The sequence below is a fragment of the Ovis canadensis genome, chromosome 3 (genome assembly GCF_042477335.2).
Source record: "Ovis canadensis isolate MfBH-ARS-UI-01 breed Bighorn chromosome 3, ARS-UI_OviCan_v2, whole genome shotgun sequence".
Classification (NCBI taxonomy): Eukaryota; Metazoa; Chordata; class Mammalia; order Artiodactyla; family Bovidae; genus Ovis; species Ovis canadensis.
Genome location: NC_091247.1, coordinates 80,465,358 through 80,483,380, shown reverse-complemented (window position 1 = coordinate 80,483,380; position 18,023 = coordinate 80,465,358). Strand labels below are relative to the sequence as shown.

General features: G+C 35.3%; 1 protein-coding gene and 1 non-coding gene across 2 annotated transcripts in view; one reads left to right on the top strand and one right to left on the bottom strand.

Moving 5' to 3' along the window:
• LRPPRC (leucine rich pentatricopeptide repeat containing) overlaps positions 1 to 18,023 on the bottom strand; it is a 99,959-nt gene that overhangs the window by 79,343 nt on the left and 2,593 nt on the right. The window contains exons 2-11 of the mRNA XM_069583442.1: positions 10,169 to 10,368; positions 8,716 to 8,838; positions 5,015 to 5,136; positions 4,850 to 4,908; positions 4,084 to 4,170; positions 3,291 to 3,417; positions 2,612 to 2,756; positions 2,152 to 2,297; positions 1,778 to 1,883; positions 1,590 to 1,697 (exon numbers count right to left, since the gene is read on the bottom strand). Of these exons, the coding sequence (XP_069439543.1) occupies positions 1,590 to 1,697; positions 1,778 to 1,883; positions 2,152 to 2,297; positions 2,612 to 2,756; positions 3,291 to 3,417; positions 4,084 to 4,170; positions 4,850 to 4,908; positions 5,015 to 5,136; positions 8,716 to 8,838; positions 10,169 to 10,368 (1,223 nt within the window). The remainder of the gene's footprint in view (positions 1 to 1,589; positions 1,698 to 1,777; positions 1,884 to 2,151; positions 2,298 to 2,611; positions 2,757 to 3,290; positions 3,418 to 4,083; positions 4,171 to 4,849; positions 4,909 to 5,014; positions 5,137 to 8,715; positions 8,839 to 10,168; positions 10,369 to 18,023) is intronic.
• LOC138438539 (U6 spliceosomal RNA) lies at positions 16,334 to 16,440 on the top strand. The gene has a single exon (XR_011256451.1). It is a non-coding gene; the product is annotated as a U6 spliceosomal RNA (small nuclear RNA).

Here is an 18,023-nt window from a genome sequence, read left to right as displayed (position 1 = left end):
TGGTACTTTTTTAAAATGTCCTTAATTCAAAAATCAATACCTATTTTTAACCAATAGCTAAGAATTTTTAGAAAACAAATACAGTATATTTATCAATGTCTGAATATGGAGTTGTTAAGGTATTAACAATGAGTATTTAAAACAGGAGGACAGAAAGTGTGTTCTAATCCAAGCACTACTGACAACTGCATGTAGAACCTAAGACCATTCACTGACTCTCTCTGGGCTTGCAGTTCCTTCATTAATACAATGTGAACTTTCAAAAAGGTACTTTTGATCCTAAGAGTCTAAGAAAAGAGGGCCAGGAGGTAAGAGTCCACTTTTCTACTAGTCTGAGATACAATTATGGAAAGAAATTATCTGAATTCTTTCATGTTTACTTAAGTAGTAAAATGTGGTAAACAATTCAAGTCTAGATACTCTGATAGGTTGAGGAAAAAAAACTGACCTGATGAACAAACAAAGGTTTCAATGGGAGTACTCAAACTATTTTCCTATCTGTGTACAGTGGACAATACTCATATGCCCAAGGATTTTCATGCAATGATGTAGATTTTCTGTGGTTCAAAAATACTAGGTTAAAGGTTACCTCTTGGAGCTTTCAGAACTGGAGGATACGCAAAGAGTTAATCAACTAACATATTGTTTTCCCAAAGATTTTTCTAAAAAGGATTTAGATACTTTTAGAGCCAGAAACAATTAGGGAATACTTGTTTCACTATTTCCTTTAAACCAGAAGACAGCTATATATTTAAAACAAAATTGCAATATGAAAGTCGCTAAAAGCACTTTTGGGTTGTTTGTGCACTTTGTTTGTCACCCAATGTCACACTAACAACCCTGCATCTCATTCTAAAGCACATTATACAGCAAGATAAAATGAAAAAGACCATTTTTTGTTTCCCCAAGGGGGAAGTACTTCTGTTAAAAGCATCTTTTTATGAGACTACTCTTTCTGAATTACCAATAATGCAAACCAAGGAATTAGATACTGTACTCTAAAATTTAATATCTGTTCAATTCTTATTCATATCCTATAGACATCCCATGTGTACAGGGAAAAGTATGCTAAATGCTTAAACATACTTAAGAACCTGAAAGAATGAACATTTCTGTCCTTCAATCAGTAGGCTGTCAGGCCATGAGCACTTATTTTGCAATAAAAGTTCTCTTGCCTTTCCTATTATTGTAACAGCTCAGTAAAGGAAAAACAGACTCGTCCAGAAAGAAAATGGTCTGGTTGTACAGTACATTAACTTTGACTTTAATAAGGTTAGATAAACTAATTTCAAACACTATATGTATGTAAAATCAAGAACTAAAGAGTTTTTTGAAGAACTTAAAAATGATGAACTATTTAAAGCCACAATCACAAGTTTGAATATCAAGATTAGAGATGAAATAAGAAATGAAATTAAGATCAAAGAAATCCATTATGTTTGTCTTTTAGGCTGTTACCTAATACTTTACCACGACTTAAACCAATTCTATTTCCTCATAAGGTTTAATAAGTATATTTCCTCAAATAATTCAATTAAATGGGTACAGAAACATCTGAACTACTGTATCTGTAAAAGGTAAAACCAAACCTTGAACATTTTTCTCCTTCTGATGTCCAACTAGCAACGGCCAAAAATAATGAGTTCTAATAGGAAAACCTTCTTCCTTCAAAGCCTTCATCAGAACTTTTGCCAAATCTGAAAGAGATACCATAAAATATATCAAAGCTACCTCAGAAAACTTACTTATGTGAGTTCTAATTATGAGAATACAGTACCGAGTTTTTGAGCCACTAAAGCACACTGGAGTGTGAACTGCAAAGGCGATGTGTGCAGCTGGGCTTCCTTTAACTTCGTACAGTAGTCTTTAAGCTTCTCTGCAGGCTAGAAAAGAAAGGCACTACACATCAGTTCAATCTGCAAATATCCTACCATTTGACCTTCTGCAAATATTCTACGGCTTTTGAGACAAAAGAAAAATGGGAACCCCTCATCCTCTTTCTGCCCAAAACTTTTCCAACCCCAAAACAAAGCTTTCTTAATCTTTATATTAATAGTTGATCTAGTCTCATAATATGTTCTTCTATTTTAAACAATCTTATTTCACTGCCGATTACACTGTCTACAAAGTAAGAATGGACTATTTGAATACCGTATTCATGGTTACACAGTGTCGTAAAAAGAAACTGCCAAAGTCATTCTGACTGCTTTCCCTTGATATAGGACATGCTAATAAAATCTGCAAGGCCGTATCTTCCAATTTTTCAGTGACTAAAAGCAAAATGAGGTTCATTGTATCTGGAAAGAAAACAAAGACATCTTTTGTTACTGATTTAAACAAAATCTGTTACTGTTTTCCCATTGATATCAACATCAAAGACAAACTTATGAACTGTAAATACCAAAAAAGGATTTATCTGCCTAAATAACAAATACTTCCAAATCAAAATATTCCCATGTGTTCATTAACTCAATTTTTTCAGTTCATTAAAGCTTTAAAAGAATCCTATGTTCATCTACCACAATACCCTATTGCTAGAGAATGTCCATTCCGTCATGTAAAAAGAGTTTTATTTTTAGAAAAATTATGAAAATAAAAACTTTTAAACTACCTGGAATATATCTTCTTTCATATGTAATTTTTTCCAAAATTTCTGGGACATATTGAGGATACCCAGCTTTACTGAAGCTCAAGATAATTTGCAATAAATCACGATCCATAAGGTAAAGATCAGACTTCTCCACTTTCTCCAGGGTCTAAAGGAAGGTCCAGAAATTAAAAGAACAAGTGAGATGCAAAATTTTTTTAATTAAATCTAAATAAATTAAAATGCCAAGATTTTTAAAATTTATATATATGGTACAGTGGTAAAGAACCTGCCTGCCAATGCAGGAGACTCAAAGAGGCATGGGTTTAATCCCTGGGTCAGGAAGATCCCCTAGAGTAGGAAATGGCAACTCGCTCTAGTATTCTTGCCTGGAAAATCCCATGGACAGAGGAGCCTATCAGGCTACAGTCCATGGGGTCACAAAGAGTCAGAAACGACTGAGAGACTGAGGACACACACCATCTCAAGGTTTAAGACTTCTTTTGTAAAACAGAAAATATTCTGTTTCAGCAATAATTGTTACATCAGCAGCAAAGTACTGAACTATAGTAAGAATTCTCTTTCAAGACTGTCTATAAGAGATATCATTAGAAACAGATATATACTACACTTTCCCATATTGCACAAAATTGAAGAGTTTATACAAATGATGTAAAAGTATGTTTATTTATGTAAGTCACACCTGTTTAACATGGTCAATATCACCCTTCTCGGCATATGCATTCAACAGCGCTAGGTATGTGTCTGGACCAGGCTCAATTCCAGCCTCTTTCATTACTGTGAGAATATTTTCTGCATTCTCCATATCTCTGTACATTAATTCAAAGAAAACAAAACAGATTACTATAATACTGCCAAATGTCATACCATTTAATCTAATATATTTCCTCTACTTATTAAAAATTCTTAAGTACAAACATTTAGAAGCATAACATCAGAAAAGGAAAAATACATATTAGATATATATTATAAAAATGTATATGTATTAACATGTATTAAAAATACATATTAAACTAGTAATAGGTTTCCAAAATAATAAAGATCCTTAACATCTCAAATTTTTATAGGTAACTTTTCCAAAAAAGAAACCAAATTATACAATAATTACAGACATTAAATAATGTGCCCTCTTCCACTGGGTATGTTATGACTCAAGTTTATCTTTTTAGGAAAGAATAACATTTAGTAAAATATTCTTCAAAAATAAAAATATTTTCTAGGGCACTAGCAAAACAGTTGATAAACTTTACAAAGTCAGTTACTTTGGATCAAGTTCAGTTTTTAAAACTGAAAACCTTCAAATAAAAATTTAATGAAACAGATAATTTAAGAATAACTTATATTAAGATGTGCATATTCTACCACATAGACTCAAAAGAGTTTTTTGAGAGTTAAACATAGTTTTAAGAATTTTCTACAATAGCTTCCTATAAATTAAACCTCACTTGAGAGGAAATCCCTAGGTTGAGCATTACCCAGATCTTGCATGCCCTGTGACAAGAGCACTGAAAACTGCCTCTGTGACTGGAAGATCCTTAGTTTTCATAAACCCAAGAATCGTGCTGCAAGAAAAGAGAAATAAAAATACTTCTTGGAAATACATGAAAAACACTTTTTACATTATGTGGATACAAAAATCCCATTCTCTGAAGTCCTATCAATAGTTTTCGAGTACACTTGTTAAAGACAGAGGGTAAATTTTAAAAATCTGATTTCTGTACTACTAATTAACCTTCAAAAAGCATAAAGTTTAACCAGACTCATTTCATTAAAAATGAGATTGCACATTTCAATTTATTCCTTATTTCCTAAACCCTCCATCTAAAAGTAGGAATAAACTATACATGAACAATGCCACAACTGATTTTATATAAAACATTTGTGAAATAGAGAGAGTATTATCAGTTTTATAAATGAATACAATGTAAATGGTTACCAACATTTGTTTTTGGAAACAGCAATTTAATGAACAAAAAAAGTAAAACCAGCTTTTAACCCAACAATTTTAAACTTCTGCTCCAATAAATTATACTTTTAATTAAAATAGTAATTTTCAATTATCCTTCCCCGTTTACACAATTTAGTATTTTATCTAAGTCATATGACCAAATTCGCTAAGATAAAATCCTTCTGAAACAATTTTCTTACTAAGTAAAAACATTTTTTTTAAAGTGACTATATTCTAGGTCTACAAGACTTACATATTTGTTTGCTTAAACATACATTTATAAAACTACATACCTGGCACCTTCAATATCTCCCATATTACAATAAGCAGCAATCAACCTTTGGTATGTCACCTGTCAAAGAAATGGGCCAGTAAATATTTTTTAATAATTTTTTTATCTTGGTTAAAAACAAAAGTTGATATAACCAATAAACACACCTGTAATAGCAACTACTTACTCTATTTGGTTGAATGTTTCCTTTTTCCATTTTTGCCAAGAAGTCAGTTGGTGAAAATTTATGGTCATTTTGAAGGTAGACTTTAAGCAAAGCATTATAGTGACTTACATCATACACAGTTCCTACAAGTGAAATTTATATAAAATTTTTAGAAGAGTAAAGTCATACCCTTTATCACAACTAAAATATGTGCACTTAAATGTAACAAGGATAAAATGATCAATTCAGAATTTTAGAATTTTACCCCATATTTAGACTCATCTATGTAGAAATCCTATCAGAACAGAGCAAACTAAGTATACAAGAGTAACTATTGAATTAATGGACAGTTACATGCAACCATCTACTCAAGCATTAAAAGGTCTCTTACTTATGAAGCATAGTATTCCCTTCCGGTCAGAAATTGCTTCCCCTAGTGTGAATCTTCCTCTAATATTCCTCTAGAAAAAATATTTCCTCATGGAAGTTGGAAAAGCTGAGAATACTGCTCAAAATCCAGGTAACTGACATCTACTGTGGTTTTTCAGGAAGATTTTATGGTCAAGATAAAGGTTAACATAACTACTAGGTTTCATTTTTTTATTTCTGTCAAAATAACATAGTTCTGCAGATGACAAAAATATTTCTGTGAATTTCATTAAAAATGTTATCCCCACATTTACTCTTATGTCTCGTTAATTTCATGGGTCATTTCTCGAAGAGAATTTTTTAAAAAAATAAATACTGTTATCTTTCATAGAGTGATAACTGTCTAAAAAACACTAAAAACTCAGGACAACATCCTAAAGCATCCTACTTTAATAATAAAAAGCTATGAAACAGCTTGTCCTTATGTGTCTTACCATGTACCTGTGTACCTTTAATTCTATCTCTTGGCTCTGGCTGTACTGCCCATTACTTTTAAGGTCACAGTATCATGTTCTTGTTCAATCTCATTATGTAATAATTTTACAAATTAGCATCAATTTACTTTGGTCAAACTCAAAAGAATATTCTAAAACATTACTATTTTAGATAGAAGCCAGGTTTCTTGCTAGATCTGCACTCACTCATCCATCGGTGTAATCTGGACGATTACTTTCTGCTCCATGTACTCCCTTGTGCTTGCCCGCAGTAAACGTCTGACACTTTTCTGTCACCTCACAGGGCTTTTATGTGCAGTTACGTTTATTAGCTTGGCATTCTACTATCCAAGAAAGACACAGAGACTTGAAGATGGCATTATACAGTTCCCTTCATCAAGATTATGTAACTGTATTAAGTGTGGACCTGCCCTAATACCTATACTTAAAAACATGTTTATGCTTTTATGTGCAGAGCAGTTTTTATCCCTACCTTTGTCTCTAAATCAGAGCTCTAGTAAGCAAAGTTTTTTTTGCAGTTTCAAATAAATAGCCTTTGTAAGAAAATAGTTTTATTTAAAAAAAAATTACATCTATCCTTTTCCAAAATGTGATTATTATCTTAAGAGATTTTTTTTTTTTTTAAGAGAATTTTTTTTGAGTTAAGATTTGACTGACTGACAAGAGTGGACCTGGGTGCCTGGGGAACATCGGTCCAAGCCTTTCACTATAAACTTTACTGAGCCTTTCAAAATTGAACCATGTTAAAGTCTCACTATTTAATGAAGTAAAATTTAAATTTTTTTGAAGTTCATTTTCTATAATTTCAATTACTATTACTTTAGTACCCAACATATGCAAAACACTGGAAGGTTCATGACGAAGATTCAAATATGAGTAAGACCATCAGCCGCCGAGAGAAGAGTATTTATTAATATTAAAAAGACAAATTGACAACTCTAATGCAGGCAACCGATGAGACACAAATTGGGACTGCAAGTAAAACTCCAGATTGGAGGGATTTAAATTATAGCTTGAAAAATGGATTGCTTTCAAGAGTAAGAAACAAAGAACACTCTAAAAGAGATGAAACAACTTGAACAAAAAAACTTAAGGAGACAGATTAACAGAATGGGGCCAAGAATACACCAGAAGTAATTCTATTTTAAAAAAATTTAACATGTGGCATTGAAATGAGAGCCTATCATTTCCAGTGTTTCCTCCAGAATCCCCTTTACTCTAGAAAACTCAGTTCCAGTCTCAGCTCTTTCACAGCTCATTTTGTAACTTTGGACATGTTATCTAAGCTTAAAAAGTCTCTTATAGCTTGGGACTTCCCTGGTGATGCAGTGGTTAAGATGCCGTACTCCAAGGCAACAGACGTAGGCTCTATCCCTGGCAGGCTCTACCCCTGGTCGAGGAACTAAGATGCCACATGCTGTGTGATAAGGCAAAAAAAAAATTTCGTACAGCTTTAAAAGTCTTCAAACAAGTCACAGTTGCAACTTCCAGGTTTTTAACAGTATTTATTCAACAACCATTTAACAAGTATAGTCAGTTCAAAGCACTGGTCTACTGACAAAGAGAAAAAGATACTATGAATTTTACTCTCACAAAGAATATACAGTGTAGAGGAAAAGTATTTGTGAAAAGTTAAATTAGACAACACTACATGTCTTTCTATTCAAGTATTAAATGTCATGACTACCGTGTAAGGGCTCTTTTCTATTCAAGAATATAACCCATTCTCACAAATACTTCTAGTTCAACATGCATCTTTAAATTATGTGACTGACATATAGACATATATAGTTTGTGAAGATTTTCTTAAATCAGGAATGAACATTGAATTTTATCAAATTATCTTTTACACTATTTTATTTTTTGAATAGGTACTATGTTCACAGTCCCAAACTGAAAAAGCATAAAAAGATACTGGAATTCCCAGGCAAGAATACTGGAGTAGGTTGCCATTTCCTCCTCCAGGGGATCCCCACCCAGGGATCGAATCCATGTCTCCTACATTGCCAGGCGGATTCTTTACCACTGAGCCACGTGGGAAGCCAGAGTAATCAACTATCGTTTAAAAGAAAAAAGTAGAGTAAAAATTATAGCTAGTGTATACTACCCTTCCAGAAACATTTTATTATATGCACAGACACATGTAAATATTTTTCTTCAGAATAGTAGCCAACTATATACCCTGTTCTGCATCTTAATTTTTAACTATATTTTGGAAAACACCCCACATTAGTATATGAAGAACTCCATTTTTTTTTTTTTTACGGTTGCACCATATTCCATTTTATGGACACTCTAATTTATTTAACCAATGCCCCTAGTCAGGGACATTAGAGTTGGTTCCAAATTCTCACCATTGCAAACAAGCTACAATGAAGAATATCCTTTTGCACATGTGAGTATATCTATCTAAATTCTAACAAATGGTCTATGTTGTATACCTGAAGTTAAAACAATTTGTAAACCAAGTACACCTCAAAAGACATTTTCTAAAAATAAGACATATTAAAACACTGAAATGCTTGATATGTCAATAATTTTAACAAACAGAACTACTTGGGCAAACAGTATGTGCATCTGTAACTTTGACAGATCAAATGTCTTTCTATTTTGTTCTTTTTAACTTACCTGTAAAGTAGTACTTGTTAGGAAAAATTACTTTATTCTTAATGCCCCTAGATGTCACTGTAACTCACCAAATAAGTCATATCACACACAAAAAATATGAATCAAGTAAACCCTTCCATAAAACTGAATGACATTTATGCAAAGAAATTCTTTACTATAAGAAAAAAAATCCACACCCTTTATACATATCATACATTCAAACAATCATACCCAATTTCTGAAGTTCATCCCATATCTTATGAGCAAATTCTGTTCTCTCAGAGAGCTTTAGTTCAGGCAAGAGAGACCCACAGCTGCGCAGTAGAAGCAAGGCTTGATTACCACCTGCGCTACCTATGAAAACAGGTTAATGGTTAATATTTAACACAGTACCCAGTACCATACAGATAAACCTAAACCTAAATCTGTAATACTTAAAAATTTCCCGCCTCACTAAAGGTAATACTAAAAGGGTCCTAATAAATCAGAAAAATCCTATCTCAATCATCAGGTATTTAAAATGTCAGTAAAAGTTTTAAAAATTGGTCTGCTTTCTTAGGGATAAGGTTAGAGATCTATACAATCTGCAAGATTACAGAGTACAGGAATACAAAAGAGCTAATTTATATGCACTACTTCTTACAACTGAAAGGCTATGGTTCTCAGTATTTTACGCAAATAGTACAAAGCAGCCCAATTAAAATCTATGAATATTCAATTCAGGTTTACAATCCCTTACAAATACTAACTTCCTTCTCCCTTAAGCCGCATGTCCCTAAAAGCTGGTTTCAAAACAAAAATAAACCACTTACTGCCAAGATTCTGTTCATATAAAGTATCCAGAATAAGCAAATCTTCAAGAAAGTATACTAGCGGTGGTCTAGGGCTAGAAGGGATGCGGGTTTGAGGGCTGATGTTTAGGAGTGTGGAGGTTTCTTCTGGGGGTGATAGAAATGTTCTAAAATTGACTGCTGTGATGGCCATGTAACTCAATAAATCAAAGGCAGAAAATGATAAAAACTGTCTTTAAATGCCAGTTATTACTGATACTTCTTTGGTATTCCTCATCATTAGATTCTACAGCTTCTTAATGTGACTGAAATCATGGATGAGCTTTGGGAAGCTGGTGAACGGTCTCAAAACTATACACAAAATTATACATGTGGCTTGAATGCAGGATTTTGTGTGAGCCTGTGTGGTCCGGTTTTTTTGGGGGGGTTGGGGGGAGGGGACTTGAGGGCCTATAAGTTTCTATCAGATTATCAAAGTTGCATAAGTGACTTGAATGTTAACAGCTAAGTGAAAATGAAAGTGAAATAATGATTATCAGTCTTCAGTCTTTCTGGAAATTTTCATACATGACCATCTTAGGGAAAGCAGACACTATGCAAGAGAAGATAAAAACTAGTATCTTCCAAGAAAATTTACCACTGAAAGTGATTCTTTTATAAACTGTGGGAAAAGACAATTTTTATTTGCTGATTTTGAAATAAACATGCAAAACAAAATGCTTCACTCAAAACTTTGCTCTGTTGAATTGGAAAAAAAAAAAAAACCACAACCATAACATAAAATCACAAATAGAAATGACAAAATTTAAAGTACCAAACAATGTGCTCCGTAATGAGCTTACCATCAAACCAGAATTTAAGTTCAACTTTTTGAATAGAAAATTTTGAAATACCTGAATGACAGGTGTTATCAAAGACTTTTTGTAGAAGAGTCTTAGGGATGCGGCCAGTTCTTCGGACAGAATTATCTAGCCTCATTAAAGCCCAATCAAATTGGCTGGCATTCCTTCTATGAGAAGAGGTGGGCTCCTCCTGAAGATAATTCTTTTTTTCAGCAGCAATGGAATGTAGCCTAGCTTGGCTCAGTAGACCTCTACAAAATGAAACACAATTAGTAATAAACTATGTCAACTACTATCCACATAGGTCATCTTTGTGAGTAAAATTTATACAAAGCTTTTTTATTAGTTACTGAATACCTAAATTCATAGCATAATAGCAAAAATGTCCAGAAGTATAAATTGGTAGGGAAGAAAGTTTTGACCTTTGTTTTAAATAAAATCACAAGCACATAAATTGTATGCAAAATAACCTCTTGAATAACTGTCTCACAATGTCTCTTGATAACCTCCCACATGGAATCATCTCAAACTAAGACAATAATATGGTATGTTTTTAAATCTCCCTTATCCAAAACCAAGTTAATGAAGAAAAATGAAGATTATGCTACAAAGCTTTTCTAACCTCTACAAATGAACAAGAGATCTAAAATATACCTAAAATTGTGAAGAATTCTAAAGCACTCTTTGAACATTTTCTAGGTGTAGATATTGAATTATTAATAAGACCCATTTCCAAATATGTAGTTTTTTAAAGGATCATTAATGATAAAAGTATTCCCCATCTTTCTAAATAAATCTGAAACATTTAAGTAAAAAAAAAAGTTAATAAAGGTCAGACTAGCATACGTATTTACAAAAAGCAAACAACCCTTAAACCATTTAATAAAGCAGGTCTAACATGCAGGCCAAAACATGAAATCAGAGGTATTTCACACTGTAGAAATACAGGCTGTACCTGATTTACAAACATGAAACGGAAATAATCCTTACGTGTGAAGGAAGCCCTGTCATATATCTTTAAACCTGAACTTCCTATACATTCCAATCTCACATAAAATCATCTAATTTGCAGATTTACACATTTACCCCCAAATATCTTAGACTTTTCAGAAGTAGCCAGTAAGTATAACTAAAGAATACACACTAAGTATATATTAACTAAGTAATAATGTAAAAACACTCTACTTATTAATTCAAGAAAGCCCTTACGATGACAATCACGTTTTTTTAACATGTTACTTTTTTTTTTTTTTTAACCACAGTCAATTAGAGGATGAGACGGTTGGATGGCATCACCAACTCTCTGGGAGTGGGTGATGGCCAGGGAAGCCTGGCATGCTCCAGTCCATGGGGTTGCAAAGAGTCAGACACGACTGAGCATCTGAACTTAACAGTCAATTACCAAAGTAAATACATGCTCATGAGTTTAAAAATAAAATTGTTGACTTCTTATGCTACTAACCTGAAAAACCAATCACAAAACTTAATGTTACATAATGTTACATTAAAGAAAGTAACACCAGTAGTTTCATAAGTTTAAGCAAAACACAGAGGCAGTAATCAATATCCAACTAGAAATTCTACCACCAGGACCCGGGACAAAACACAACCACTCGGGCCATCAATGATTCCACCGATGTAAAACAGCAGACTGGAAAACAACGGAAAATATCAGAATACTAACTAAAAACAATGTCATCTTGCTTAATTAGGAAATCTAATGATCAGCACTTGTAGATGGCTAATTGATTAAAGCTAGTTAAATGAAATGAATACTACGTTTTTACCTATGAACCATAGAAGATACACTGCTACATATTGCTACATGTATTTACCCCTTCTAGGAGATCAGTTATTAATAACCTATCCCCAAGTTAGGCAAACACAAAATATTTTAAATCACTCAGAACAATGTGTCAGGTTCAGATGAGTGTAAAATACTGCTCACCAATGAAAGCTAAATAAGAGAGATTTCAAAATCATAGTGAAGGGACTTCCTTGCTGGCTCAGTGGCTAAGACTCTGTTCCCAAAGCAGGGAACCTGGGTTCACTCCCTGGTCAAGGGAACTAGATCCCACATGCTGCAACTAAGATTGAAGACCCTGTCTGTGTGCCCCAAGTAGCCAAATAAATAAAAATAAATCTTTTAAAAATTGGGGCTTTCCCTGGTGGTCCAGTGGCAAACATTCCGTGCTGCCAAGGCAGGGGGCCTGGGTTTGATCCCTGGTCAGGGAACTAAACCCCACATGTCACAACTAAAGACCCAGACTGCTGCAACCAAGACCTGGAACAGCCAAATAAATAAAAATAAACAGTTTTTAAAAACCATAGTGAAGTGTAGTATTTGTCGATGTTTTTTTAATACAAGCCAAATCTGATAAACTGTGGAGGAGCATAAAAATAAAACCTCTCCTCAAAATGCAGTTTTAACATGTAACATCGAACAAACAAAATTCAGGGAGAAAACAGAGATGTTAATAAACCAGCACAGTAGACTGAACGTTCGTTCTTTTTTTTTTGAACGTTCTAAAGCTTTTTTTTTTTTCTCACAAATCTTTAATGCTGTCAAATCTCTTTCACGTGTAAGAGTGTTTAGCTTTATTAAGTCAAAATATGATTCTGCTATAAAATAAACTGGGGAGAAGGGTTACATATTTAAACCGAAGGATTCTTCACTCTTCAAAAGGATTCTCCAGTGTTTCCTCGTAGGACTGTGTTTTCTACCTTTTTTTATTTGAGTCACAATTTATTTTTAAATTCACTTGAACACACCCTGAAAGAAAAAGAATTCTGTAGCTAGGGCTTCCAGGTGGTGCAGTGGTAAAGAACCTATATGCAACACAGAAGATGCAAGAGACACAGGTTTGATCCCTGGGCTGGGAAGATCCCCTGGAGGAGGAATGGTAACCCACTCCAGTATTCTTGCCTGGAAAACTCCATGGAGAGAGAAGCCTGGCAGTCCATCATGGGGTCGCAAAGAGTCAGACATGACTGTGCAACTGGGCATGCATGCAGTGTAGAACGGGTATGTTGTAACAGAAAGGAAAGAACACGTGCAGGGATTAAGGTGGGTCCACGGCAAGGCAGGAACCTATACATCAGGCCTGCACCAGCTGAAATGCACTGCTCCCAAATCCTGACGACCCAGTGACATAAACACCTAAGGGAAAAGTATTTCATCATGCCACTCATGTCATATATGGCTCCTTTCTATTTTTTAAGTTAAACTTCTCAGGTTCCCTCCTGAGATTCCAGCACTCACTACTAACATCCAGTTACCCCTGAATTTTCTGACAAAATCTGGCACTTAACAAGTAATTTTTCTCAGGGTTTGTTTTTTTTTTTGCCTTTGTTTCTTAATAATTGCTGCTAGTTGATTTTTGACCCTTTAGTGCAAAAACATAATGATTTTATAGTTGAGGAACCATATTTCAAAAACGTACAAGGGCTAGATTATTATTAGACTGATTACTATTAGCCTATTATATACAGGCTTCCATTGGACTCCCTTATTAAGCCTGTCACTTTTTAAAATATATTACTTTTTCACAGCATTTTTAAGTTTACAGAAAAACTGTTCAGAAAGTACAGAGTTACCATATATTATATCCTCTTTCCCTTCGACCCGATTTCCTCTATTAGCATTCTGTATTAGTGTAATACATTTGTTACAAATAACGACCAATAGTTTACACCAGGGTTCACTCTGTGTGTGTACATATCCATGCTATGGGTTTTGACAAATACATAACATGCATTACAGAACCACAAAATAGTTTCACTGTATTAAAAATGCCCTGTGTCTAACCTGTTCATTCTTTCCCCCTCCTCCTAAACAAGCAAGCAACCACTTTTCACTTGTCCTGTTTTGCCTTTTCTGAAACGTCATACAGTGGATCGTCTTTTCCAGATTGGCCTCTTTCACCTAGCAACATACATTTAAGGTTCCTCTGTGTGTTTTCACGGCTTGATAGTTCATTTCTTTTTAGTGCTGAGTAACATTTCCTTGTACGGCTATACTACCATTTGTTTATCAGTTCACCTACAGAAGGACACATTAAGTTGCTTTCAATTTGGGGCCACTATATTGGACTTCCCTGATGGTTCAGACAGTAAAGAATCTGCCTGCAATGCAGGAGACCAGGGTTTGATCCCTGGGTCAGGAAGATCCCCTCGTGAAGGGAATGGCTACCCAACTCCAGGATTCTTGCCTGGAAAATCCTAAGGACAGAGAACCCTGGCCGGCTACAGTCCCAGAGTTGGGCACAACTTCCACTTTCACGAACAAAGCTACTGTAAACATTTGTGTGCAGGTTTTGTGCGGACAGGGATCGAACCCTGGTCTCCTGTTTGCAGACAGATTCTTTACCATCTGAGCCACCGGGGAAGCCAAGTAAGTATTAATAAACCTAATAATCAATTAAACTTAAAAAAAAAAAACCTCACCAGTCGTGTTAAGTTCTACTAAGGAAATAAACAAGGGACTTTAATGAAAGAATAACGGCACAGTTCTACTTTGGATTAAATGTACCAAGATGACATTCAAATTTATAAACTAAGGATGAAAAAAAACCGCCACACAGACAGGAGAGGATGAGTAGTCTCAGTAAACGAGAATAGTCGGCAGACCAAGCAAGTGAACAACTGATGGAATGATACTGGAGAGACAGGCTGGCCTAGACATGGAGGACTGTGAAAGAAAGGGGTCTGGATTTTATTCTAAGTACAGATGTCATCCCAAGTACAAAACTGTATCAGAACCCTACTGAAGGTTTGTAAGCAGGGATTGTGGCATGATCTATGTCTGTTTTGAAAAGATCAGTCTAGCTGTGGGGTGGAGAATAAATTGAAGGGCAGTAAGAATAAACAGATATCATTTTAGGATGTTGTTACAATAGTCCAGGTGAGAGACGGACAGAAACTTAGGGTGGGCAGTGGAGATGGGAAAGAAGTACATACCACTGACACCCCCACCTAATTTCACTACAAATTTGTTAATTCTCACTCCCATGTAAGAGAGAAAACTTCAGGTATTAATAAAAGTACCCTAGAGAGACTTAATTTATCCTCTGCCTATTATGTATCAATTTTAGAGACAAAAACAGAAGCCTTCATGGCATAGTGGAAACACCAGCTTTAAGAGCATGGGCTTGAGTCCTACAGACTGACCTGAATTCAGGCTCTGCCATTTCTAAGACGTGTAACTTTGACCAAGTTATCACAACTCTAAGCCTGTAGAATCTCAGAGATAGTAGCATTTACCAAACAGGAATCGATGTAAAAAGACAGAGATAACGCAATGTTTCCCAAAATATTGCACTTCTGTTAGGAAAATGCTTTTGGATACCAAGTAGATAAAGACCTATTTCTGCAGCTTTATTTACTTAAGTAAATATTCCGAAATAACTATTGCATCAAGCTCTTTATTTTTCTAACATTCTTGCTGAGAACAAAATTAAGTTATAGCAAGGAGATCAAACCAGTCGATCCTAAAGGAAATCAACCCTGAATGTTCACTGGAAGGACTGATGCTGAAGTGAAGCTCCAATCCTTTGGCCACCTGATGTGAAAGAGCAGACTTACTGGAAAAAGACCCTCATGCTGGGAAAGACTGAGGGCAGGAGGAGAAGAGAACAACAGAGGATGAGATGGTTGGATGGCATCACCGACTCAATGGACATGAGTTTGGGCAAACTCCAGACGATAAGGACAGGGGAGCCTGCCGTGCTGCAGTTCATGGGGTCAAAAAGAGTCGGACACAATTTAGTGACTGAACAACAACTCAATTTATCTGACTGATCTTTTAAAAAATCTTTTGTAAAGCTGTCACAATGAACTTTCTCCCTGCACTATTTTCTCCCTGAATTTTTCAAGACCTAATTTCTCTAGAAAGTCTTGCCCAGTTAAGCTGTTCCCCCAAATACTGCTTTATGTTTTATGGTAAGTCACAGAATTTCGGCATAAAAAAGTCACTTGCAGCCCTTCTACACTTGATAACAGTCTGCTGGCTTGAAACACCAATGCCATTCCCATCCACCTATCCAGATGTCCCCTCCACCTATCCAGATGCCCCCTCCATCTCTGGCTCCTCCAGTCCAGAGGGAGGTCTCCTTTGTCTCAGCTTTGATAGGAAGTGATAAATCAGTTAACCAGGCTGGGACCTACGATGTGATGTGGAGCAAGATACTCTGTAGAATCTATAAAAGAGTGGGATATGTGCTCGCTTCGGCAGCACATATACTAAAATTGGAACGATACAGAGAAGATTAGCATGGCCCCTGCGCAAGGATGACACGCAAATTCGTGAAGCGTTCCATATTTTTAGTGTGGAGATTCCTTAAAAAATTGCAAATAGAACTACCTTATGACCCAGCAATCCCACTGCTGGGCATACACACCGAGGAAACCAGAATTGAAAGAGACACATGTACCCCAATGTTCATCGCAGCACTGTTTATAATAGCCAGGACATGGAAACAACCTAGATGTCCATCAGCAGATGAATGGATAAGAAAGCTGTGGTACATATACACAATGGAGTATTACTCAGCGGTTAAAAAGAATTCATTTGAATCAGTTCTGATGAGATGGATGAAACTGGAGCCGATTATACAGAGCGAAGTAAGCCAGAAAGAAAAATACCAATACAGTATACTAACACATATATATGGAATTTAGGAAGATGGCAATGACGACCCTGTATGCAAGACAGGGAAAGAGACACAGATGTGTATAACGGACTTTTGGACTCAGAGGGAGAGGGAGAGGGTGGGATGATTTGGGAGAATGACATTCTAACATGTATACTATCATGTGAATTGAATCGCCAGTCTATGTCTGACGCAGGATGCAGCATGCTTGGGGCTGGTGCATGGGGATGACCCAGAAAGATGTTATGGGGAGGGAGGTGGGAGGGGGGTTCATGTTTGGGAATGCATGTAAGAATTAAAGATTTTAAAATGTAAAAAATAAAAAACTAAAAATAAAAAAAAACAAAAACAAAAGCGGAGAAAAAAAAAATAAAATAAAATAAAATAAAATAGACAACCAAAAAAAAAATTAAAAAAAAATAAATTAAAAAAAAAAATAAAATAAAATAAAATAAAATAAAAGAGTGGGATAGATTAGATTATTCTCCATATTTCCTCCAGAGTTTACACTCTGAGATCATATGCTTACTTACTTGTGATCGCCTTTAATTCCTCAATTTATAATGTAATATGTATTGCCTTTTAAAAAGTCTTTTTATGTCCACAAGTAATCCCTTCAGTACCTAAAACACAACATATTCAGAACATTTGGGAACTGAGAATCACAGCATCTGGGGATGAATCCCAGCTGTGGGGATTCTAGATAAATTACTTCACCCTTCTAAGCCTCAGTTTCCTAATTTGTAATACAACAATGCACAGAACATGAAATGCACATGTGATACAGTTACACACGCACAGTTTGACAATGGTAAAGATCTACACCAAAGGTATTATCCTTTATCCTCATCTCCAACTCGATCCTTCCTAACTCTAACATCCTTGCCAAGCTCCTGTTCTCTCAGAAAAGAAATCTATCTTCTCCTCAGTTCTGCACCACCTAGTTGAGGCCCCATTAACCCTGATCTGCAGCATAAACGTTGTTCCTCACTGGTCTATCCATTCCCAGTCCCTGTCTCTCCCAGAGTCTATGGAAACTGTCAAGACCTGTACCTCTCAAAACCCTCCAATGGCTTCCAACCAACTTTCTAATCAACTGACTGGCCTTTGCAGTGTCAACTTCCACTACATCCCACCCCACAGAGACACACAGGATAAAAGTACAACCTCCCAATTTCTTCCTCTGTTAACACTGACTACTCATTACCAGTGTTCTCTTAAACACGAGCAATACGCTACTGCCAAACAAATGACTC